Source organism: Fusarium verticillioides, chromosome 1 (assembly GCF_000149555.1).
Source record: "Fusarium verticillioides 7600 chromosome 1, whole genome shotgun sequence".
Classification (NCBI taxonomy): Eukaryota; Fungi; Ascomycota; class Sordariomycetes; order Hypocreales; family Nectriaceae; genus Fusarium; species Fusarium verticillioides.
The window spans coordinates 1,634,653-1,659,361 of record NC_031675.1 but is presented as its reverse complement, the minus strand read 5'-3'; the positions used below and the strand labels follow the sequence as shown (position 1 = coordinate 1,659,361).

General features: G+C 49.2%; 9 protein-coding genes across 9 annotated transcripts; 4 read left to right on the top strand and 5 right to left on the bottom strand.

The window, feature by feature from the left end:
- Positions 1–681: 681 nt before the first annotated feature.
- FVEG_01494 (hypothetical protein) lies at positions 682–4,037 on the top strand. Its single transcript, XM_018888504.1, has one exon. The coding sequence runs from the start codon at positions 1,233–1,235 to the stop codon at positions 3,864–3,866; it is 2,634 nt and encodes an 877-aa protein (XP_018744420.1). The 5' UTR covers positions 682–1,232; the 3' UTR covers positions 3,867–4,037.
- FVEG_01495 (hypothetical protein) lies at positions 4,021–4,465 on the bottom strand (the record flags this gene model as incomplete). The annotated part of the gene is made up of 2 exons (XM_018888505.1): positions 4,021–4,311; positions 4,400–4,465. The coding sequence occupies 2 exons, from the start codon at positions 4,463–4,465 to the stop codon at positions 4,021–4,023; spliced, it is 357 nt and encodes a 118-aa protein (XP_018744421.1).
- A 314-nt stretch (positions 4,466–4,779) lies between these two features.
- Positions 4,780–6,542, top strand: FVEG_01496 (uroporphyrinogen decarboxylase). Its single transcript, XM_018888506.1, has 5 exons — positions 4,780–4,968; positions 5,043–5,084; positions 5,149–5,684; positions 5,743–6,133; positions 6,187–6,542. Exons 1-5 carry the CDS (start codon positions 4,914–4,916, stop codon positions 6,261–6,263), a joined length of 1,101 nt encoding a protein of 366 aa, XP_018744422.1. The 5' UTR covers positions 4,780–4,913; the 3' UTR covers positions 6,264–6,542.
- Positions 6,543–6,718: 176 nt separating this feature from the next.
- On the bottom strand, positions 6,719–7,207 carry FVEG_01497 (hypothetical protein; the record flags this gene model as incomplete). Its single annotated transcript, XM_018888507.1, has 2 exons — positions 6,719–6,935; positions 7,017–7,207. The coding sequence occupies 2 exons, from the start codon at positions 7,205–7,207 to the stop codon at positions 6,719–6,721; spliced, it is 408 nt and encodes a 135-aa protein (XP_018744423.1).
- A 2,059-nt stretch (positions 7,208–9,266) lies between these two features.
- FVEG_01498 (hypothetical protein) lies at positions 9,267–11,001 on the bottom strand (the record flags this gene model as incomplete). Its single annotated transcript, XM_018888508.1, has 7 exons — positions 9,267–9,516; positions 9,577–9,877; positions 9,937–10,062; positions 10,147–10,199; positions 10,267–10,346; positions 10,404–10,458; positions 10,520–11,001. The coding sequence occupies 7 exons, from the start codon at positions 10,999–11,001 to the stop codon at positions 9,267–9,269; spliced, it is 1,347 nt and encodes a 448-aa protein (XP_018744424.1).
- Positions 11,002–13,114: 2,113 nt separating this feature from the next.
- FVEG_01500 (ATP phosphoribosyltransferase) lies at positions 13,115–14,303 on the top strand (the record flags this gene model as incomplete). Its single annotated transcript, XM_018888509.1, has 4 exons — positions 13,115–13,131; positions 13,225–13,259; positions 13,312–13,866; positions 13,933–14,303. 4 exons carry the CDS (start codon positions 13,115–13,117, stop codon positions 14,301–14,303), a joined length of 978 nt encoding a protein of 325 aa, XP_018744425.1.
- An 840-nt stretch (positions 14,304–15,143) lies between these two features.
- Positions 15,144–15,864, top strand: FVEG_01501 (hypothetical protein; the record flags this gene model as incomplete). Its single annotated transcript, XM_018888510.1, has 2 exons — positions 15,144–15,206; positions 15,472–15,864. 2 exons carry the CDS (start codon positions 15,144–15,146, stop codon positions 15,862–15,864), a joined length of 456 nt encoding a protein of 151 aa, XP_018744426.1.
- A 747-nt stretch (positions 15,865–16,611) lies between these two features.
- On the bottom strand, positions 16,612–16,869 carry FVEG_14848 (hypothetical protein; the record flags this gene model as incomplete). Its single annotated transcript, XM_018903865.1, has 1 exon — positions 16,612–16,869. The coding sequence occupies one exon, from the start codon at positions 16,867–16,869 to the stop codon at positions 16,612–16,614; it is 258 nt and encodes an 85-aa protein (XP_018744427.1).
- A 990-nt stretch (positions 16,870–17,859) lies between these two features.
- Positions 17,860–24,532, bottom strand: FVEG_01502 (hypothetical protein; the record flags this gene model as incomplete). Its single annotated transcript, XM_018888511.1, has 5 exons — positions 22,855–24,532; positions 20,424–22,802; positions 18,604–20,369; positions 18,449–18,538; positions 17,860–18,394 (listed from the first exon to the last, which is right to left on the bottom strand). Exons 1-5 carry the CDS (start codon positions 24,436–24,438, stop codon positions 17,860–17,862), a joined length of 6,354 nt encoding a protein of 2,117 aa, XP_018744428.1. The 5' UTR covers positions 24,439–24,532.
- Positions 24,533–24,709: the final 177 nt, after the last annotated feature.

Below are 24,709 nucleotides of genomic sequence, written 5' to 3'. Positions count from 1 at the left end.
GCCTAGCCTATGACCGCAGATTTTCATTCCATATTCCATGTTCTAGAAAAGGCTCAGGAATGAGTACCTAATTGTTTCACGGCTTGGGAACCATCCCTCCCCAGTAGAGAAAGAACTGAGGCTCTGACTCCCTGGCCAGCTCATTGTCTCTAAATCTGAAGCTGAAATTGGGATATCTGGTTGTTGCACCAGCAGGGAGGTGACTCACCGACAGACAATAGACCTTGTGAGCATGCAATCTAAATATGGAGTCATAAAGGAGATTTAGACAAATGGAAACTGCAAAGGAGATGGCCCAGGTATCTCAATGTACTTCCGCCATGAGATGAGTACCTAGGTGCAGATGCACTCATATATTCCCCATAACCGACTAACGTTAGTGGACAGTTGTATTAATCCACTGGCCGTATGTACAAATTCCAGGCCCCACAAAGACAGCAAGTACCGAGCACTAGATAAAGTAAGGTACTCTGTATATTTACAGATACGTATGGAGCTACTATGAACTAATTAAGATATTATCTGAGATCATGCATCAGATGCTTAGTATGAAATGTTGTAAAGCTAGGGGCAGACATTTGAGTTTGGGATGGATAGAATGGTAGGAGGAGAGTTATTGTGACTGCTAACCTGGGCACCTAAAATGTATTCCAACCACTCGTTCAATAATATGAACTGACGGAAGGGACCATTAAGGCGATCACGGTATCCCAGGTTCCCATAAGGCTCTCGTGATTGGTCACTTGGCCGATGCGTCACCTCTGACTCGCCAACTAGGAGGCTTTATTCAGCCTCCATTACCTTACCTCACATTTACTCTCTTATCTTTAACTTTCTGGAGCTAAAGAGCGCGGACGCCTTCATTTTCCAGTCATCCATCTTACCGAAAAAAACATACTCGACCGAAACTACATAAACCCACCAAGGCTCCCTTTTCCTCTCAATCATGCCCTTCGTCTCCTGAGCTGGCAACTGACCGCCCTAACACAACCCCCCAGAGACGTGATCAATACACTTGGATCAACCCACAACACTTCTTCAAGTAATCAACAAGATGATATTCCGGATTTATTACGCTTTCCCTTTTCTGTATACTCGATATTCTCCCCTTTTATCGCTCTTATATCGGCACATGCTGTCATCAATATCTTGAGAACCATACTCAGTATCACTTATTTATCGGATTTTTCTTTCAACCTTCTTAAGAACCCTACGCCCACTATAACACGACAATGGCGTCTGTATTCACCTATGACCCTGATCCTCCAAGGGTCTCTTCGCCTTGGACTCCGCTAAGCGAGTCAGGGAAGGATGAAGGCGCTCAGGGTACAGAGCTTCGCCGACCAGCACAAGAACCTCAGCCAGGGTTGCTGTCTGAGTATGGGGTCATTAAACTACAGGCCGAACCGCAAGAGGGCCCTACTGAATACAAGCTTCACCTACTCCTCCGACCTAGGAGGGTATTTAAGAGCATGAGCACTGCCGGAACATCGCGCCACGCTCGGCTAAACAGGCCCTCAACCACCTCCCTCACACCGTCTAGCCAAGCTCGTGAACAAACTCGTCAACAGAGGCTCCAGCACTTGACTACTCAGCTCCTGTGGAGACTACAGCAGTCTTCTCCATATCATGCGTCCAGTTCTAAGGAGCTGGCAATTCCAAGACTTCCTGATGACAGCGTTGATCTTTCTGCTCCTGTGAAGCTAAGTGAACTTGTCCCTGGATTGGAGGAATCAAGAGGAGCCTTGTATGAAATTGGCGTCGCTGATGATGGCACTCTTGTTGGCCTCACCAAAGATGAGATGGAAGAGAGTCTCACAACTTTGAGAGTAATGGCCGCAAGCCTAGGTTGTTCTGTCGAAGTTCATCGGAGAGTCATTGTTGGCGACTGTGAGTGGGTTGAGTCGACCGAGTTGGTCGACAGTTTTGTTTCCTCACCGCATCAAATCATCAGAAACGGAAAACTCTGGGTTGCTGAAGCACTTGTCAAGCCCAACTTTGGTTTCCTAGATGAGGAGAATGGAACTAACAGTTCTCATAAGAATGAGCAGGCTATTACGGAGAGCGCTGCCGTACCCAGCCGTGGTAGTTCAACAACATCGCAGTTGAGAGTCACTTTCACTGGCCCTACCACATCAGGTAAATCAAGTCTTTTGGGGACTCTATCAACCGGGACACTAGACAACGGGCGTGGCAACAGTCGACTTAGCTTGCTCAAACATAGACACGAAGTGGCCACGGGGGTTACCAGTTCAATAGCTCAGGAACTCATCGGATACAAGGACCAGTCAATTCTCAACTACAGTCACGGGAACATCGAGTCTTGGATCGATATACACGACTGTTCCGAGGGTGGTCGCTTAGTGTTTGTTTCTGACTCTGCTGGCCATCCAAGATATCGCCGGACGGTTCTTCGTGGGCTGATGAACTGGGCACCTCATTGGATCATATTGTGCTTGGCTGTAGATGATGGAGATACAGCCACCAAAGGACATGGGGCAACATCCTCAACGCAGGATGTTCTGGGAGTAACATCAGTGGGAGCTGATCTTGTCAAAGCCCATCTTACATTATCACTCAAACTGGATATCCCTTTGGCAGTTGTCATCACCAAAATGGATCTCGCTTCCAGGACAAGCGCGCATAGAACCACAAACAAGATCTTGTCGGCTGTCAAAGAAGCTGGGCGTATACCCAAAATCCTGCGGCCTGACCAGAAGATATGGAGGGACTCAGAACGAGTACCTGACGATGACTCGGCCAAAGTCCAAGACCTACTCAAGGGGATCTCGGAGAGTGGCAACCTAACCGAGATTGTTCCAATAGCATTCACAAGTGCAGTAAGAGGAAGTGGTATTGGCCTTCTGCATGCACTTTTGGAGAACCTGCCATTGCCGCCAACACCAACCGCTCGCGACTATGTTGGGATGGCGTTGAATCCAGAGCAGCCGAAATGCCTATTCCATATCGACGATACCTTTTCTCTGCCAACGTCGTACAGTAACATGACCGGTGCCTCGGGAAAACAAGCAGACCCAGGTATTGTCGTGTCTGGCTATCTCAGGTTTGGACGACTCTCTGTCGGGGACAAGATTGTTATTGGGCCTTTCCCACCAAGTGATGACGAAGCTCGTGACTTGACCCTGGAGGATAGGCAATCTCCTGGTAGCTACGGACTCTCGATTTCGCACCCTTCTTCTGCAGAGTTGGCCCGCATTGCCATGAAAAATGCCGTCTCTGCATCAGCGACTCCAGGGGAGTGGCATGACGCTCAGATTGTGAGCATACGTAACTTGAGACTCCCTGTTCTGACCCTTGAATCTGGACAAGCCGGATCAATTGGCCTCGTCATCCAATCACTCTGTCACCGTTCCCAGAACGGTAATACGGACACCAATATTCCTACTGAACCTCCCCGTATCCGGCGTGGCATGATCTTGGCGATACCATCGAAACATATGGCAGACACGGGGTTGAAGCTGCAAGCTGCGAGCGGCTTTACTGCGGTCTTTGATGACGCAGATACCCAGGCCCTTGCAATCGGCTCTTTCGTAAATATCTACATCGCCAGTATTCGGACGGTGGCGCGCATACGCCAGATATCGCGTCAAGATCCAGGATGGGAAACAGGAGAAAGAGAAGCAGACGAAATTGAGGAGATATTCGACCTCAACGACGACCTCGAAACGAGTAACGAGAAGGAGAAAACCGATGCGACGAGGGACGGAGTGGAGATGGGCTTGGAGCTTATCCATCACCGTGAATGGATTGAGATGGGTTCACGAGTCATACTATTAGAAGGTGGAAGTCAGGATAAATCTGGACTAGAAGGATTTGTTGGACAAGTTGTTGAGATTGTTGATTGAACCTTTTGACGTTTCTGGTGTAGAATGCTAGTTTACCTTTCTGGATGATGCTTTTAAATACTAGTTGCTTTCTTCAAGTCACAATGTCTCTTTGAATATCTTTTATCATAACTCCAGGAACGCCATTCGTATGCTGCTATATGATGGTTTATATCTATGCCCGAACCAAGCCATAAAACAATGTCCAAGTTAAGACAAAGCCTGAGACGCCATTGAATATGCCACCGAACCAGAAGTCGAACAAGCCACGATAATAACGAGAAGGATCGAGAGGAGCGTGGCCTTTGGGGAGTGATTCCGGAGCAACCTTGAGGGCGTAAAACAGGAGAGCAGTGATGCAGGAGAAGATGATGTAGACGAGGAAACCGTAGTAAGATTCGAGGCCGAGGACACCGGCAGTGACCCCAAAAAGTGACGCAGTAAGGCTGTGGAGGTTGGAGAGAGCCTGCATAGATGGTCAGCTCGCAGGAACCTTGAGCGTGGATAATGGATCGCTAGTGATAGCAACATTCATTAAAAGCGAGGGGGCGAACCTTTGTGTTATGGACCACAGACTCGGGAACGATAGGGCTGATCTGAAGCTCGCGTTCGGAAGGCATTGTCGCGGACGAAGATGGGCCACTCAATCCAGGCTTTTCCAGATGAGAGCGGTTCCAGGGAGACAGTGTTGCAGATCGAGGTTATGGGTATAGCTTCGTATGGGATGGATCCTGAATGCAGCTATTAATGCGCTGTGCCTAGCAGCATCGTAATGACAGCGTGTCGGTCCGTCCAAAGTTCCGAGCACCGATAGGGTCTGGTTGGTTAATTTGGAATCAACCTTGTCTGTGCTCAGTAGCTCGGCCCCAACTGTACCTAAGCTACTAAGGAAAGGACCCCTGCACTACTAAGTAGGCATGATTCCATGGGCAGTCCTCGGCGGGGTATCTGTAGTTTATGTAACTACCTACCTAGAACTTCTTTTTTCCAAGTCACATTCTGTAACTTGCAGTTATTCCTGAGCTGCTGTACCAATTTTACTTGACCATAATCTGAACAGCACATAAAATGTCACAAGAATTCGCGCCTCTCAAGAACGACTTGTTGCTTCGCGCAGCATGGGGTGGGTTGTCCAAGCCTCAGTTGTGAGAATCATGGAGAAAGAATTCTACTGAGACTTGCTGTGTTGCAACTTAGGTCAGACCATTGAACGTCCTCCTATGTGGGTGATGCGACAAGGTGAGAAGATATCTATCTTAGCCTGCAGGTAAAAGCCCGCAAGACTGACCTGATCGATTGATAGCCGGCCGCTATCTACCGGAGTATCACGAAGCCAAGGGTAACCGAGACTTCTTCGAATGCTGCCGTGACCCTGAAGTCGCAACCGAAATCACCCTCCAGCCTGTCCGCCGATTCGCAGGTCTCATCGATGCCGCCATTATCTTCTCCGACATTCTTGTCATCCCCCAGGCAATGGGTATGACTGTTGAGATGGTTGAGAAGAAGGGCCCTCATTTCCCGAACCCGCTCCAGAACCCCGACGACGGACAGTACGGCCAGGTGCTCGCTAAGAACGTCGATGTTGCTGCTGAGCTCGGCTACGTGTACGACGCTATCACACTGACACGCCAGAAGCTTGAGGGACAGGTGCCCTTGATTGGCTTCTGCGGCGCTCCCTGGACGCTGTTCTGCTACATGGTCGAGGGTGGTGGCACCAAGCTGTTTGCGCAGGTCAAGACATGGATCTACAAGTATCCTGAGGAGTCGAAGAAGCTTTTGACCAAGATCGCCGATATCTGCGTGGATCATCTGGCACTTCAAGTCAAGGCTGGTGCTCAGGTATAGAATGCTCTCCTCTAGAAATGCACTGTATATGACTAACTTGCAAACTTTACAGCTGGTGATGGTCTTCGACTCCTGGGCAGGAGAGCTCGGCCCTTCTTCTTACCGTCAATTCTCTGAGCCCTACTTGAAGCAAATCGCCGAGAAGCTTCCTGCCAAGCTCCAGAGCCTCGGCTTGGAGAAGGTTCCCATGACCGTGTTTCCCAAGGGTGCTTGGTACGCACTCGACTCTGCCTGCGATCTGGGTTATAATGTAGTTGGCATGGACTGGTTGCATGATCCCAAGGAGGCCGTCAAGATCCGAGGCGACCGCAACATTGTGTTCCAGGGCAATGCTGACCCAGGGGTACTGTATGGCACCAAGGAGGCTATCACCAAGGCCGTGGAGGAGATGGTCGAGGGCTTCTGGGTCGGAAACAAGGGCTGGATCGCCAACCTTGGCCACGGTAAGTTCTCTGTGATATAACACTGAGCTGGACGAGGGGCTGACCAAATGCAGGAATTACACCTGGCGTAAACCCTGATCATCTCAAGCACTACTTCGAGGAGATTCACCGATTGACCAAAAAGAACTAGGGGGGAAAACCCACTGTGTGCTGTGTTGAAGGCGTATTTTGAGATACCATGTGTCTATGCTGGGTTGAACATCAAAGTAAATAAGAGAGGGCATCAGAAAAGCATTGTAGAGAATACCAGTAGACACGAAAAAAATGTAACATACTAGTAAAACAGCATGGCCAAGGTACTGAGAAAAATAACACTTTAATTGTAAATCATTTAATTCATGGGAACCATTGGTATCTTGACTTTTGCTTTTCCTCCTTTTCACCGTTGTCCTGTACCTTGACCCGTCCTTCATAAAATTGTCTACCTAACATAGTAGACAGGACAGAAACCCTGCTTCAGATTCAATGTCAAAGGCGCCAAAACACCGAGCTGTACTGTAAATAACTATACCCAATAGCAGTAGAACATGGAATCTCTCATCTCTAAAATTGAGTATGTTGCAAGACTTGAAGGTCTCTGAAGTCCTAAGCTTTCTTGCCAAAGAGCCAGTTCTTGCCTTTCTGAGCCAACGACTCGCCAGCAGCAGGAGTAGGTGAGTTGGCAGACTTAGGTTCCTCCTCGTCAGTTATAGCTTCGTCGTTGCTGGGCTTGCGGGTCAACTCTGTCTCCTTGTCCTTGAAGATGTTGCCCGCGCCACCACGGCCAGAATGCTGAGCACCAGATGAGGGGCGTCGAGGGATACTTTTGTCTCAGGTCAGCAACGATTCCATAGAGAATGATCCCTGACATCGAGTTGCAGGAGGAAAGATGAAGAAAACTTACGCTTCAACGTCCTGACGCTTGCGAGTTTCGCGAGGGTCATCGTTCTTGGCCATGTTGCCTGTACCACCACGGCCGGTGGTGACAACAGAGCCCTTGAGGACGGGAGTCTGGAGCTTGCTGGGATCTGTCTTCTCAGTGTGTGTTGAGTCGGCCATGTTGCCAGCACCACCTCGACCGTGAGAGGAGAGCATTGTGAAAGATGTTTGCTGTTGTTTGTTGAGGGGGTAGTGGTCGCCGTGTTCTTGAGTGACTAACAACGAAACTAGTAACCGTCCAGGAGTTGTTGAGTAGACTGAGAAGTTGTCAAGTCAAACGCTCAGGAGGACGTCTCTAAGGAATTGTAATGATGAAGAGAAAAGTCAATTTGAGTCAATGAGATCTGGCTGGAGGCGGTGGTGACAGTTTTTAACTCAATGCCAAGTCCTCGTGATTGATGTTGTAACTTACTACCAAATTTTCCCCTGCCCTGGAAGTGTTCCCATGATCAACTAAACAGGGCAAAGAGAAAAAAATTCGACAGGTTCCTAGGCGCTGCGGCCTTTCCCCCCCCCCCCCCTTCACACCCACCGAACCACTGCGCCCAGCCATAGAGTATGGCCTAGACTAGCCTTGTGCTCACTAGGCTGCCCCGAACACCTGGGCTACTGGGTTGTGAGCCGTAGGGCGAGATCTCTTCAGCTGGGCGTTGTAGCTGAAGGTGCTTCTTCTGCACTACCTTGGAGTCTATTCTTGAGTCAAATCATCGAACTCTCTCTTTCAACCTCTAGTTGAAAAGCGCTGTCCTCCTCTCAACCCTTGTCCATTTGAAGAATGAGGCTCAGTTAAAGCTCGCCCAAGTCTAGGACAAGTAGACGCAAGTACCCGTGCGCCAGTTCCACTTGGTCATGGCACTAAGAGGCCATGCCCAGTCATAGAAATTGGTTGCGTAATGAATTTTGATGGCCTCGTGCTGCCCCAGATCTTGGCAGGGTACTTCCGATATACGAAGCCAATACAAGCTTTTATGAGGCCCATGAGGGGTTCGATGTTGACGGGAGAGCTTGGAGTCACTTGATGCCAGGGTGTAATGTAAGATGCTGTACGAAGTACTCGCTCAGGGACCGAAAGGGGAATATCGTATATCGAGCCAATAGTTGCAAAAGCGCATAAGGTACTCCGACCTACCTAGCGAAGGATAAGTTCTTTAGCCGGTCTTCAAATGAGAACATCAAAATTCTCTGTGAGTTGTGCGCCTACCACGTCAGGTATGCGACTCATGTCTGTCATGACAACACGAGTCTTCCATGAGATTCTCCCCTTTCAGAGTCTCGCTGTTCGGTCAAGTAGAAAGTAAGTTGGCCGAATGGTCTCTCGTCGCCAAGAGAATCTATTCATCAAAGATCTGTAGATCGTCTTCGCTCTCGCCGGGCTCCGAGTTCCCAGCGGCGCTCGCTCCCGCACAAGGCGTGAACTCTCATACTGTATTCTTGCGTGCCGGTACTAGCGTTTGTCCATAGCCGTTTTTGTACTGGGCGTGCCCCGACACGACAGGCTGGTCTGGCTTGGTGGCTCATAGCTATGAAAGCTGGGAAGAGCCTGCCCGCTCGAAAAGGCATCCAATGACAAGCCTCATGACCTCAAAATCTCGAAATGTGCAAGGGATGCTGCTGTTTGTGGCTTATAGCCTGTAGCTTGTACATACATAGCTAGATTCCATCAGGGTTGTCCCATGCTAATCAGACACAAGACCCCGAATTTGGCGGCTAAGCTTGTCTAAGTGCGATGACGTTGACTCCTTGAACCCCTGGTTCGGCCATGATACAGTCATCTTTTGCTCTCAAGCTAGGAAACCCTCTGCCCTGTCGATCGATCCCACACTTGGTTTCGCACTCTTTATTGGCTCTCTAGATGTGTCGAACTTCAGCGTCGCCGACACACTGCATTGCAAGCTAGGACGAAGAGCAAAAAGTATGAGAAATCGACTCAATTCCAAACACCAACGCCGGCATCTATGCCCAGCATTCAAAGACATGACGCCTTGTCTGATGAGGACAGTACCTCTATACATTTTGGCGACATATCTTGAGGCCTTGTACAAATGATAGTCATGATTTGGCCTGTTTTCCAGTGCCGATTGCCTTTTGTGTGCGCCAGCTATTCCTTCTCCTGCGGATTGCAACTATCTGAATAGACAAATTTCCAAAGCCTATCTCTGATATGGCCAAACAATTACGGATATTTCCTTGGCGATATATAGTTCACGCAGATTCTTCAGTTCTGATCGTACATCTCTTCATCACCTTCGCCCTTGATGTTCGCGTCCTTACGGATCGGGATCTTGATGCCTTGGTTTGCAAATTTCTTGCTCAATGGTGTACTTTCGCACACGCCGGGGAACTTCTTGGCCGAGTACACGTGGAAACTCTCGCTGTAGCACGACGACAGGATTGGCGCTCGGCCTTGGTTTACGTTGGTCCCCTGCCCCCCGGGGCGTCCAACGTTGACGAAGGAGAACCTTAATCTGTAACTTCTGCGTTAGCAATTACAAGCCACAGCACAGACCGAATCCAGTTGCCCTTACCGAAAGGTCCCTTCTGTACGGACGCTGAGGTCTTGGAGGACAAACCAGATACCTGATTGTCCTTCAGTATCCTCGAGACGGAATGCACTTGCGGCCAAACTGCCAATCAAGTTTCTCGTAAACATCCCTTGGGGTTGACCTCCCACTACTGCCATCCGAGTAAGCGCATTTTGATCTTGTCCATATCCATTACGGAAAGGGGCACCTGGCGGAGGAGCCGAAGGTTCGGCACTGTAACCGCTATGTCGCGGGTAATATTGTTGGGGCGGACCGTAGGAACTGCTCGGCGGGTACGACGGTGCTACTCTTGTGTCAGACAAGGATTTGTTCTCGCTCGTTGTTCTTCATGTTCCGACCTACCTGGACCATAGCTCTGTTGCACCGGTGGGGGATAGTCCTGCCCATAGTTCATCCCTTGCGATTGGCCATATCCAGACTCGCGACTCGGGGGCAGAGATTGTTGCTGGTACGAAGGGGTCCCTGGTTCTAAGGATGAATAAGTGTAGGTACTTGAGGATGCCATAGCACCAGTCCCGGTTGAGGACCGCACCAGATTGACTTCTTTGGTACCATCATGATTCCACAGATCGACCGACAACACAAACATGGCGTGGTCTAGGGTACTACACATTATGCATTAGCACAACCCAAGGTGCCCCCTTTTTCTCTTTCGCGACTGCATCAACGTACTTGTAGTCAACCTCTTTACCCGTCTCGGTATTGATTATGACAAGACGAACACATGGCGGCGGCGTGATTGGGCGACGATCCTAAATGAGAACTGTGAGACATATGATCAGGGCTCACAGGCAATAAAAGAAACAGACCTTATCGCCAAAACCACACATGCGCGCACGTACGGGTTGTTGCTTCACATCGAGACTATAAAATCGTTTCAGCGGGGTCGCGAAGAAAGTTTGAAGGATACGCCTTGGTCACAAACCTGTACTTCCAGCCTGAACCTTCTTCGATCTTGGAGTAGGACGGGGGAACGTATTCGGAATCTTTCTGATGGTCGGTGGGGGATGGTCCCGAAGAGGGCGGGGGAGGAGGCTCATCATGTTGCGAAGGAGGAGGGACGTGTTGCTGGTGCGGATGGGGCCGAGGGTATTGACTCGGCTGAGACTGTTGATATGGAGCTGGGGCATATGGTTGAGGCTGGTGGTGGGGTGGTTGGCCATGGTGTTGATGTGAAGATAGCGAGTGGGAAGGCGGCGGCGGTGGATGTTGGTGGTGAGGATGTGGAGCTGACGGCGGAGGAGGCAGAGGAGGATGGGACGAGTGGTGATGTTGACTCGGGGGCGGTAGAGGCGGAGGAGGATGCTGGTGTTGTTGGTAGGTATGAATTGGTGGTGGTGCGCTGGAAGAATAGGCAGGGCCAGGGATTCGCTGCGACATGTCGGGCGGGTGATAGGCAGAATTCATTGCGTTTTGCGATCGATGATAAGGTTATCGAGAATTGGTGCCGAGTGTAAGTCTGCGTTTAAATATAATATAAGAAGGAACAGAAAGGTTGGGGAGGTAGGTATCCGCAGAGGATGGATGATCTGTGGAGGACGAAGCGAAGAGGAGAATCTGTGCGGACAGGGCGAGCTATAAGAGCATATGCTCCGACAATTGCTGCGTTGCGTTGTGTCGAAATCCCCTTGGAGTTCGTCCTGAGCCAAAGAGCGAAGAGAAGCGAAACAAGACGAGACAAGATGTCGGCCTTGAGGGGAGAAGAAAGCGCCAAAAGGCGAAGCCACCAAAAGGAGAGGCCGACGATACAAAGTAAGGTAAGGTAGGACAGGGTAGGATGTAAGTGAAGCAGAGCAAAGCAAAAGCAAGGCAAAGTAGAGTCAGTTAGGGACCTTAGCTGCTTAGGCGCTGGAGGCACAAGGTATGGGATGGATGTCGTCGACGTCGCGCGGGCGGCGGCAGGTGGAGAACCCAGAAGCCCGGCTGAAGGTAAAGTGTAAATTGATGGAAAGTTTGAGGTGGAGCTGGAGGTTTAGCTCCCAAGTGGCGCGGGCCGAGAGCGCTAAAAGGGTTTCGATTCCCTGGCTCAGGCTTCGTTATCCTAGGACTTATTGCCGTAATGGTCCCAAGCTCATAAACTCTGATCTACACGATGATTTCAGTTCTATCCCGACGCAGTGGTTAAGGTATGGCATAGCATATCTACGCGTCCCCGAGAATTAGACAGAATGTCATAGAGTGCTTGGACCGAACCAACCCGGTAGCTGAGGCAGCTTAGCGAGCGAGGGGAGCCAAGATGTGACTCCTCAGCTCTGGACTGGACTGAGTGAGCTGGGCTGAAGTGGACAAAGACTTTGTTGCGGTTGAGACCTTGACTGAGACCTTGACTGAGACTTGACAAGGACTGGGCCATCGGGGTTTATCAAGTAGGCGTCAGCAAAGAGACGGAAAAAAAGAAACAAGAGAGGAAAAAGAACCTAGGTAGCACACCTCCAAGAGAGTGTAGCACAAGGTGAATGGACGGGCAAACATCCGCGAAGGCGAGGAAAGAAAGGTGCATATCAGCGAACGCAAGCCACATGATACCACACTCACAGACAGTAAGTAACACATACTGAGCGAGCACACCATCTTCTATTCAAGTTGCTCGGAGAATGTTGTTTCGGTCAGTACCCCAGCCAGCCACATTGCTCGCTGAATGACATGGCTGCATCCCCGTGTGATAAATACTTGTGTTGCGGATTCTACTTGATGGAGAGACTACCTTGATCGATTCCTTGCCCTCGAACCCGCAATGTCTTGGTTAAAGGCTTTGTTCAACGTCCTTACAATTCATTGTGTCTCGCCTGATAACGGCTCGGCCACCTAGTTATTGTTCGTCTGATTGCTGCCAATCCGGCCTAACTTCGGTTGGAATCTCAACCGCATGATACATGGTACGAATCCAGTGCACAAGACATTTTAAGTTGGGCAATTGTAACGACAAGATGTTTACAAGAACTCAATTGGGAGTGATTACAGAAAGGCATTGTGGTTACCAATAGAGTAAAGAATGATTGGCGAATTCAATCAGAAGTCTATACTTCCAATACAATAAATACCTTACATCTTTGGGTACACGTTGTTTCAGCATATTTCTCAAAATACAGGCCTCAATTCATAACTTGAAACATGGATGCTTAATATTTGATATCGACTTCAGAAAACATCCATCCACCTCTATTGGATGTATGACTCTATCTTCAGCACCGTGTTATCTGCGCGTCTCCTAATTGGTGGGCCTGTTAACATCTTTCCCCCGATGGTCGGTCTATGTCAGTGTTGATTTGGTTATGTGGTACCTGATCAGAGCCCCAATCACATTGCTCCAGCGTATGAAATCATGCATGCTGGTGCCACCGCCAAATACACGAAGCCCCGCCATCGTCCTGAAGCCCCGCAGTCGGAGTCATTAGCAGTCACCACAGACAATAATAAATTCCCCGACTGCCTTACCTTGCTGTGTGATTTACCTAATTCAAACTACCCATACCTAGTCCAAGGGAAGAAGCATTGCATTGTAGCACTTCTGTAGCCAGCCATGGATCTCGTCAACAGGTTGGTCCGCCCCGTTGTTACCTCAGCACCATCGAAATCGTCCCTCAATATCCCACCTTCACTATGTGGTCGCTGATTCAAAATCCCCTCCAGTCTCGAAGGCCGTCTGCTTTTTGCTGTGCCCAAGAGTGAGTCGTCTCATATCCTCCCAATCGACATTCTTATGCTCATTCATCACAGAGGGCCGTCTCAATGCTGCCACACTAAACCTCCTCGAGGGCGCCGACGTCCAATTCCGTCGTGAGAACCGTCTCGATATCGCTCTCGTCAAGAATCTCCCCATTGCCCTGATTTTCCTCCCCGCCGCCGACATTCCAACGTTCGTCGGCGAGGGTCGTTGCGACCTTGGTATCACCGGATGGGACCAAGTTCAGGAACATGATGCCTCAGTCCGTGCCTATAATCACTTGCGACGTAGCTCTGTTGACCTGTCGTCATCCGACGATAAGGTTGCTGGCTCTGATATGGTTATGGAACTGGGCTTCGGCAGCTGCAAGCTTCAGGTCCAGGTTCCCGAGAAGGGCCAGTATAAGACCCCCGAGGATCTCATTGGGAAGACGATTGGGACGAGCTTCGTCAACCTGGCTGCCGACTATTTCCTGAAGCTTGAGCAGGGTGAGAATGCACAGGGAGAGCTTTCGCCTCGCAAGATGCGCACCAAGATTGTTGAGTTGAGTGGAAGTGTCGAGGCAGCATGTGCTCTTGGCGTTGCTGAGGGCATTGTCGACCTTGTCGGTATGTGGAATACTCGAGGCCTGCCTCACCGACTGTGACGGACCGTAACTAACGATCAACGTCTAGAATCTGGAGAGACCATGCGAGCTGCTGGGCTCAAGGCCATTGACACTGTCGTCGACTCTACCGCCGTGCTCATCAAGTCAAAATCGCCATCAAACCCTGAGCTCATCGACCTCATCACCTCGCGTATCCGTGGTGTTATCACCGCCAAGAGCTACGTCCTGTGCCAATACAATGTCGAGCGAAGCCGTCTGGCTGAGGCTACCAAGGTTACTCCTGGGAAGCGCTCAGCGACAGTTACCACTCTTGACGAGGAGGGCTGGGTTGCAGTCAGCTCCATGGTCGAGAAGAAAAAGATTGCTCTGGTTATGGACGATTTGACCCGAATTGGCGCTCAGGACATCCTTGTCCTCGACATTCACAATGCGCGCTGAAAGAGGACATATGATGGGTCAGGCAAGAAGGCGTTGATATGCATAGGCACCGGGGGGCGTGGGATTCATGGGCAAACGGCGCTCTGGAAAATCAATGGCTGGCTGTATATCAGGCTAAAAGAGGGGGGTTGTAATGGTTGGGCTGCTTGTAAGCGCTATGTCACCTCCGTTGTAATGAGATATCCCTATTGAAACTCGAGTAACCATTTCCCACCTTGAGGCGAAGATCCGGAAATTGTGCCTGGCCGGATCCTATTGGTACCTGGATTTGGAGCTTGGGTGGGAATGATCGACGCCGCGTATACTAGGTACGTTGTATCACGATGAGGCTGGATGATTTGTGATGGTGGCTTGGCAGAAGGACTGAGGATGATTCTGCTAGAGATTGGACAATATGTTGCATGGCTCAGATGGTAATGGTATAGGAATGTGAAACGTACGAAACCCTCATTTGTCGGGTTTCGAACTGACGGGAAAAGGTCTTTCTCTCGATCCAATGTAGAGCTTCCCCACAGCAAGTACAAGAATTGTATTGATATTGGTGATCGGGAGCTTCGGGAAGGAATCCTGCGGGCATCCATTAAGTTAGCTAGCAGCCTCCACGCGATGACCTCACTAGGGCGGCTACGTAAGTGAGCCACAACCAATTCATAAGCTCTTGTCTGATTCACTTGATCAGATGGGCCCTCGAATTAAAAACGTACTAACAACGAACCTACCTTAGAAACGAAGTGTTTGGGACATGTGTTTGTTTATGAACTTGAACTCACGTCCACCGTCAACATCTCCTCGACACTCATTACAATACCTAGTTACAGTACCATATTCATATCTCCCATCATGGCCAAATTTGGTCCCCAGCCTGAGAATGCTGACAATAAACAGCCCTCTACTCTCTATTCCGTAGGTCACTCCTCGTTCGGACATTGTCTATGGTTGTTGCTAAAGAGGATGGAAAGCGTCTTGTCTTGTCTTGTCTTGTCTTGTCTTGTCTTGTCTTGTCTTGTCTTATCTTGTCTTGTCTTGTCTTGTCTTGTCTTGTCTTGTCTTGTCTTGTCTTGTCTTGTCTTGGCTTCTCTTCTCTTCTCTTTTTTTCAAAGTATCATGATATCAACGAACAAGGTCATATTCTCTGCTTGTCACAATACCACTGACACAGGTCTTTTAGCTCATCATGACGCCTGTCAACATAACTGTCTTCCTCTTCTCACTCCTCTTGGTCGACTTTCGCCATACCGCTGGCCGCAACAACTTCTACGGTACCGGTAACTGGCAAGCGAAATGGGTGCCCCGATGGTTCCTCCAGCCATACCAACACATTGGCCATAGGGATCATGATGCCCATGGTCGCTGGCACTATCACAGCAAGCAGAAGAAGCTCATGAAGATGGAAGCAGACGAAGCATTTCAGATGCGGTCTACCATGCTGATGTTCATGGCTGTGGCATTGGCTCTGGCTACAAGTGCTGCCTGGTTCTTGACGAGTCGTCTATATTACAGTGTCGCTTCTCTTGTCGAGCCTCACATCGCGAATCATACCATCCCGCCTACGGGTCCGTGAACATGACAGGGTGGAGAGGAGCCGGACGATACCTGAAGCCCCGCCAAGATCTAGAGACCCTCTCTGTTTCGCGGGATGGTATCAACTGTTGATTCCAGACAAGGCCCTTAGCACCGTCGCCGTACGAGTTTCCCTCCAACTGACATGCGTCTCTATCGATCTGGGTTCTTGTTTTGCCTTCTACGGCGAAAAGACATTATCGCTTGATGATTTCATCGGCGATCATTGTTGTCTCACACTGAGAGCACCATTTGCACCGTCGTCTCGTCGAAAGATCTCACGGGATCTTCAGGCATGGGCTAATCATACATTGATCTTCAAGCGTTGATCGAAAGTAGCATCGATGTCACTGTTGTTCTTTACACGAGTATTTCAGGAGTGTTTGTGGGCCTTGACAGGCGTTTCGAACCCTTGCTTGATATCGTGCCCGAGGATATGACACTGTATGAAAAGCAATGATCATGATAATGCACTGTTTTTCTTTGGGGGTCTCAGACAGCAATGGAGGACTAAAAGTTTGATTGTGTTTAATTTGAAACTGAATGTGAAATTTGGCAACATCAACCATCTTTGATGCCGTACCGAACCGTAGCTCGGTCAAGAATTGAAGAATAACCATGCAAGTCACACAAACGCCGTTTGGCCTGCCAGAGATCCAAAAGGCAAGCCTAACACCACATTAAATCCCTAGAAATTGTAATTTCCAACGTGTAAACCATAAAGCAATATCTCATGCGTATAAAGACATTAACCGATGCGCTCCTCCACACTGCCCCAGTAGACAATGGGCCTGGGCTCAAGCAGGCTCAACTCACTGCCGAAGCTCTTGCGCTCAGCCTCTAGATGCAATAGAGAAGGCTGTCGCGAGATGATGCTGTTGATGGCAAGGACAGGGGACGAGCTTGTCGTGCTGACTGATGAGTAGGAAGCCTGAGTGGAGGTGGAGGCTGATGAGCTGCGACGGAGAGAGTTACGCAGACGAGACGGTGAGAAGCGAGAAGTCATGGCTTCGAAGCGGGAGGTATGAGCCATTGGATGAGAGTTTTTAAGAAGAGCCAAGAGCGAATGTGTTTATCGCGTAATGGCGAATTATGGTATCGGCGTAATAGGCGTCGCGTTCATGCAAATGATCGTGATGGTCGTTGAGGCGAAAGAGCTAACGAGCAACTTGTCCAGCAGTTGTCGTATGATAAATCAGGGGTTTCAATGAGCGAACGAGTTCAAGAGGTAGAAAAGAGAGGCACAGCCTGTCAAGTGTTTCTATCAGACTCTTGGTCTTGGTCTCGTCAACAAGAAACGAGCGAGGGATGGTTCTTTGGGTAGCACAAAGATAGACAAAGCAAGCAAAAGGAGCAAAAGCAAGAGGCACCACCTTTACCTTTATCTATCAATTCACTCTCGACGACGGACAAGAGACCCAGGAAAGAAAGTGGCAGTGTAGAAAAGAGAACCATAGTCCTTGCTTCAGAATATGTCAGGGGCTCGGAATGTGGGCGCACGGATTGTTTCAACGTCACAACTAGCGGCTGAAACAGTCGCATTGTCCATCAATTTACTTTGAGTTGGAGCATCACCAGGATTACGAAGCAAGGGTGTTTTGTCGCAGGCATGCGTTGATCAGACAAGCGTCAGGTCTCCAGTCTCACACAACCTTGTTCATACGTATCAACGCACTGGGCTACACAGATGCCGTCCTGTTACCCTTTCGTACTGTGCATGATGAACAATATGTGTCCATTTTAAATCTTTCGACCGAAACTAGATACCGGGGATAGCTTTGGTCCCTCCTTTCCTTTTCCCTTTCGCTCATGTGTTGATTGCCCTGGAACGCCGTGCTCAGTTTTGAATTATGTCATGAGTTCTTTTCCTGAACACAACCTCCTCCATTGATGAATGTGCATGATCGCATTGTTTCACCATCAAAAATGGACGACTTCCCTCCTCCTCACAAGTTCCATGTAAACAGTAGCTTCAACTCCTCCAACCGTTTGCCCCTCAGTGAAAACCATCATACCCTTGTGAGCCCTTATTATGTGTTTGTCGAACGGTGGCGTTGCGGCGAATGCTCTCGCCCCAAACCGAGTCGTCAAGCATTCCACGGACTTGCACAGGGCTAACGGGGTCCAAATGATTACTCTCGCGGCCCGAGGGCGCTGATGATCTTGTTTGCGTCGTCGATTGTTGCTGCTGTTCATGTGGATCATCCTCCTCGATCTCAAAGCTAAAGGCTGATGGTTGGGCAGGTGTTGTGGGCGATGGAGGCGCGGCTCTGGGGAAACTGAGAGGATGACTCCACGATGTGTCGTGCAACGACAGATCCACAGATCCCAGCCAGTTTCGTGGCTCGCCTGCGTCAACACTCGAGGGACGCGAGGCTGGTGAGAGGGGAGATCTCGGCCCTGCTCCACCTGTTTCATCGTCACTCAGATCGTTCTCAACAAGAATCTCTGGAATGTTCAGCTGTGGCACTGCCGTCATGCGGGCCGAGTGCTTTCGTAGCATATGTTTCTTGAATTGTCTTGAATAATATCTGCGTTGATGGTGAGCAATTTTCTTTTCCTGGGTCCGGCTATAGATAGCTTACAATGTGTCGAAGAAGCCCAAGACCACGCCACGTCGGACTTGGTCGTCTACTCGCTGGAGACGAGCTCGACGCCTTAGGAACTCTTCGAGTCTTTGCGTTTCTTTTTATCAGCCTTGGTGTACAGATGTGCGGCGCGGGGGGGAGGGATAGCTTACTTCAGGCTCTTGTTATCACTGATGATGTTGTAGTGAGCAAGAATCATCAAAACACTCGTGAAAGAGATGCCCCTGTCGGGATCTGCGGACACCAAGACCTCCTCGTAAAAAATGTTAAAACGCCGACGCTGGTGGCGCACGTTCTCCACGTCAATCCTCCTCAGCCGTGCATTGAGTTTGTTCAGGTCAATGCCACTGAATCCGCTGGTCGTCGCGATGGACGAGTGATGTGTGAGTTTCACATCATCCCTTATGTCTTCCAAAATAGAGTGAACGCTGTCCTCTGGATCATATATGCGCATCTGGAAGACACCTGAGAGTTCGCCAAGAAGACGCGGGAAAGCTGCCTTCGTGATATACCCAGTGCCTGCTGGGTCAACGCTTCGCCAAGCTTCTTTGAACCGTCGAATCTCATCGCGATCAACAACAGCCATGCCACTCGAGCGTTGAAAGACGTAACTGAAGCTCTCGTAGATGAGTGATACAAACAGGTTTACGAAGATATACATACTGACGATGTTCCATGCGATGAACAGGATTCTGGCCCACGATTCGCTACCACAGTCACTGTCGAAGAATCTAGGCTCGTCAACGCAAAGTGGCGGCTCTATGCTGGCATAATCTTCCATGACAGCATTCCATCCTTCACCTAGACTCATTCTGAATAGCAGAATCAGAGCTTTGGGGACGGTTCGGAAATTTATGTTTTCCGCAGTCTCTTCGCCGAATCGTGTCAAACTAAAAGCTTGAGTCATAGCAATGGCGAAGACCAGGAAGAATACCAGCCAGGTGGCAAGCAAGTTACCAATAACTGTCAGACTAGCAGCTGCCGTTTTGAACAGCTGGTCCAGTGCGTCGTTGCGGGGAATGAGGAGGAGTACAATGGCAACCAAGAACACCTTATGTAGCTGAACATAGGTTTCAATCTCAGTGTCTGATATGAGTAACGCGAGAGTTGAAACAAATGCCCCGAAGACAATGAACAGAGAGTAGAGATCCCACGAGCTTCGTCGGAAACGTACCCAACCCAAGCCAATGATTCGAATTGCAATGTTAGCCGTGTATGCCACGATGAAGGCGAAAAAAACAAAGTCGCGATACCGCGTCCACCACCATGGCTCACTGGCGAATTCCGAGACAAGCACGATCAAATGCAGTACTAGAACAACGGTAATTGTCTGGTACCATTTACCCTTCTTTTCGATAGCTCTCTTGTGGCACCATTTCTTCCAACTCTTCTCAGAATCGTCATAAGAACTCTTTGAAGGTGAAATTTGCCTCAGTATCTTTCGCAATTCGAGCCATGACCGTTGTTCCGCTGTCAAATAAGCGACGCCCGTCTGTTCGGTATAATTCCGCATGAAGACAGAGATAAAGAGTGTGAGTACGAAGACGGTGGCCAACAGATTGAATACGACAAGGAAGATGGCATTGCCCTCTGACGCTAGATCTTGGGGCTGCTTCATGCGGCCGGTAATGGCTTGAACGGCAAAAGAGACGTCTGTCCATCCCTCTTGACTAACGATCTGGAAAAGAATAAATAAAGATGCCCCAAAATCGTCGAAGCTGAAGAAGGGGTTCGCTGCAACACGCGGAGCAAGCATTGGCCAATCGTCGCTGAACGGTGTACTCTCGAACTCGCCATAGCAATTATCCATGGTATTAATTCCGTCACCACCATCGTTACATGACAAAAGCAAGCCGTTGAATAGGTTGAGACCATAAATGGCAAACGGGATGAGCAGAGACATCGAGACAAACGCGGCCTGGGGAAGCAATTAGCGAAGAACACGGCTACATGTAAGGAGATGGCAACTCACGCCTAGGATTTTCCACCAACCAACGATAATGAGATCGTGAAAGGTATTTCTAGCGCTGTTGCTAACATTCAGCAGTCGAAGTGCACGAAGCGCCTTGAATGCGCCTATTGCTCTGGAAATAGCGCCGTCATTGATGAGGAGCGTAACAACATTGATCCATAGAGTGACCAAAACGACTGAGTCCATAAATCCCCAGGAACTTCGCAAGTATGCATTTGGGGTCCACAGGAGTCCGTCCGCAATGATCTTGATCGCAGCTTCGACAGTAAACACGATCGCAAAAGCCATATCTGTCCAGATGTACCAATTCCTAATACTGAACTGATGCTGTTCTTGATACTCCTTCTGATAAAGAGGAGTGGTAACACATGCAAGGACGACCATAGCCACGATTGCTGCGTAAATGAATATCGTGAAGGAGTACCAAAGGAGGGTATCAGGCACTACACCATCAATACGCTCAATGCCCCGAGAAGGACCAACGACCCGCTGACAAAACCGGCGTAAGCTGTTGTTTGGTGAAAAGATGTACAAGGAGGTATTGTAATTTGGGTACTTCGTAAGATACTCTCGCTGAGCCCTCTTTCGGGTCATAGTGGCAGACATTGCCTGTTCAGCCATTTGTCGAGGATCCGAAGTATCGTTCGCGCCGTCAAACCGCAAGCTGGAATAAAAGGGGTTGGGCTCTTTGTCGCTAAACCATCCTTTCACCCTTCCCCACATGGCAGAGAGACGGCCAGGTTTGATCTCACCACCCAACAGTGTAGTTGCGCTTCTAATAGGGGCATGGTGCAGCCGGTCCTCCTCAGGTTTGGGATTCATTTGATCATCCAGAAATTCGCGGACCACGGCGTCCTTGAGAAGCATCTCGACTGTTGCTGGCCCGTAGTCGAGAGGATCCTTATTTTTGCGATGTTTGGACAGACCGAAGATTGTGGAAAGGGCCAGGTTGCTAGATGAAGCTCCAAGGTCTCGCCTTTGAAGAAAAGCCTTGACTTGTTGAAGCCGTTTCTCGTCCTCGGATACATCAAAGTTCTCCTGGATTACAGCAATGAACATATTGATGAGAATGAAGAAAGCCACAATGAACCAGCCAATAAGTAGAATAGCCCCTATCCATGAGGTATTCTTGTGCCTAGTGTAGGAGGTAACAGTATAAAGAATATCTGTCCAGTTCTCACTTGTCAGAACTTGGTACATACCCAAGAAGGAGTTGTAAATGGTGTAGAACGAGATACGATTGAGCTCGCCATCTTCATACACGGGAATTTCGCCTCTGAACAACTGGGCAGCAAAAATCGCTACCAAAAATGTCATCAGAAACACAAAGAACATCAGGTTTCCGATACCAGCTGCATTGCCCAAAACGAGAAGAATAAGTTCCCTTGTCACTGGTATTGCTAACACAATACGATAAACTCTCAGGATTTGGAACACCGTCAACCACCAATACGCTCTGGTATAGCGAATAGGAGGGATTAATATGATGGAAGTGATAATCGCAAGGCCGAGGTCGAAGAGGTTACGCCAACTTTTGTGGAAGTAATTCCAATCAGTTGCAATCCGGAAGATCATCTCGATATCGAGAAGAATGGTAACGATGATCTCGGCAGTGTTGATGAAACGCTCTCGTCTTGCTGACATGGTTGCACTGCGGCACGCCTGGCATAGCAACCCAAAAGTGATGGTCAGAATCCACACTGCGCGGGTTTTATAGAACATGCGTTGTAAAGAAGATGTTCGGCGAATTCTCTCATCGGATCGAGCTTGCACCGGCGATTCCTGGCTGACAGTGAATGCACTGGCTTTACTCTCTTCACGAATGACCTGGAAGGATGAGGTAATGACCGCAATCAACAAGTTCGTCAACCACAGCATCATGATCATGATGCCTGCACCGAAAAAGAGAGCAGCCTGGACATAATCCGAGCTCATGGTCATGTACATAAGATCGGAGAAGGTGTTTGCGCTCATGATGACAAACACAAGTTCTAGGGAGTTGAAAATGTTGTCAAAATTGACCGTGCCGTTGTGTGGGTTGGATTGCTGAAGACAAATGGAACCCCGAGGACACAGGAAGCCTTTCCCTTCGTTGGTTCCGTTCATAAGGTCCGTCAAGGACTTTGAATTGTTGAACTTGAGCCAAGGCATGGTTTCGCCCGTTTGGTTGTTCAAGTAACCACCACAAAAAGCTTCTTCATTTGTGTAGGAAGCATCAAGGTCTGTGGGATCAAGGGGGTCAAGCCACACGCACTGCCGACTCAAACTAGCCTTGAAACTCTGTACCCCTATAATTGCAAACAGAAGCCAGAAGAATGTGATGAGAAATGCAACTCGAACGAGTAAAGGCGTTGCTTTCTTTAAACTCCTGAGAATAATCTAAGAATACGTAAGCGTGTGTTCATATGTTCAGGTATCATGTCAACTTTACCGCGGTACCGTTCGTTAGAGCAAGTAATCTCAGAATTCGTAAACAACTCAGCATTCGAAATGCATAAAGATCGTGTTTAGTTTCGAGGCCAGAAATGCTTAAACAGAAAGTGATCCAATACGAGACAACGGCAACAAAATCGAAACGATTGAAGGAATGGCGTAGAAATGCTCGTCGAGCAAGCTGAAACCTTTGGTGCTCTTCCAGAGTTCTTGGCAATGCTTGCTGGCCTTGCATAAACGTTGTAAAAGATCTTGAGATTGCTGACGGTTCAGGTCGATATTGCGACTTCTTCTTTACAGATTTAATCCGCTCAGGTTGGAAAACAGTACGATACTGGTCTGCTATTGCGGCTCGAATTCCTCGTTTACGGTCAATGGTACTGTACTCTGCTGCGTTCAACACGAAGCCTGACACAATAATACGCGAGATAATCTCCAAAGTGAAGATAATGAAAAGGGCAAGCATAGCCCAATCAATAGGATGCTGTCCCCATCTTTCTGGGCGTCCATTCTCAAATACATTCGGAGCTGCCTCAACCGCGAGAAGAATAGCCTGCAAGACTATCAAAAGAAGCAAGAATGGCTCCGTATATGGGTTGACCAGGAGGTCGCAGAGTCGTAGTCTCAAAGGGTTGTCCGGCGAGAAGATTCCCAGCGACTTTCCTTTCAGAGGATTTGGTAAAGGGGGCCTCGGCATATCTGGCTCAGCTTCGGTCACATTAAAACGTGGTTCTGTAGATTTTTCGCTTGACGAACGAACCAACTGTGGTTGATACGAAGTATCGGCAAACATCGAAGTCATCGTATCCCGATTCCTATCTTGATCATGTCTACTAGGTGAGCGGGAGCGATGCCTCGATGCACGATGATCAATGACTTCTGTTTCTCCGCTAATGTTGACAACTCTCTGTGACATTGCTCGCACGATCGAGCCAGCACGGGACAAAGCGCCTGATGTAGAAGGCGATCTTGACCTCTGATATTCGTTGGGGTTAAGAGAAGCGCCAAAGTTGCGATTTCGAGTTGACCCATAGCTTGCTCTCAAATCTTCGCCGAGGCTTCTCGTATTGCGACCGCGCGACGGGCTGTTTTCCAGGCTTGAAACCGTTTGAAAACTGTCTCGATTTCGATTATCCAAATTACTAGCAGATAAAGAACCAGATATAGGCTCAACTCCAGCTGTCAAGGGAACTCGATCGGACTCGGCATATTCGGTACTCGGCGCATCTTCGACGTAGGGAGCAGGCGGGTCGTATGTACGAACCGGTGTAGAAGGCATTGGAGGACTTGGCTGATGGTGATCCAGACCCGGAGGGAGCGCAGTCTGTAGAGCCATTGGATCTATAGGTGACCCTGGGCTAACATCGTCGTCGAAACGATCGTAGGGTTGGTCCCAGTATGTTGAGATACCAGGAAGGTTGGCAGACATTTGAGGAACGTTGGGCGGAGAAATGCTCGGCTCTTGCCGTGACAGACCAGCTTGCGTCTGTTGATTATCGAGATGCGTTCCATCTAAATTCTGAAGCGGGATGGACAGGCGCCGCGCTGGGCGCCCATCTTGATCCCAAGAGTGTGAAGACATGGACCAACGAAAGGACTAATGACCACCAATGCGGTCCAATGTCATGGAGAATGGTGATTATTGGTACTACTACCAAAATGAAGCATCGTTAACGCTTCATGAGAAATAAAACAAGTCAAGAGAGCGTGAACTAAGTATTGCGCAGAGGTGTTCGTAGAAGCGAAGAGGTAGCCAGTTCGCACATCCCAATCAGGAGTCCTAAGATACCGTAGGACGGCTGGATGTGACAGTAAGCTCCCATTTACGCACTGTACACGCAGCAGCTCCTTTA

Bases quoted from the DNA above. Each gene is read 5' to 3' on its own strand.
- FVEG_01494 (XM_018888504.1), top strand. From the start codon at position 1,233: ATGGCGTCTGTATTCACCTATGACCCTGATCCTCCAAGGGTCTCTTCG.
- FVEG_01496 (XM_018888506.1), top strand. From the start codon at position 4,914: ATGTCACAAGAATTCGCGCCTCTCAAGAACGACTTGTTGCTTCGCGCA. The intron at 4,969-5,042 runs GTGGGTTGTCCA...GTTGCAACTTAG, and splicing joins GTTGCTTCGCGCAGCATGGG to GTCAGACCATTGAACGTCCT. The intron at 6,134-6,186 runs GTAAGTTCTCTG...GACCAAATGCAG, and splicing joins GATCGCCAACCTTGGCCACG to GAATTACACCTGGCGTAAAC.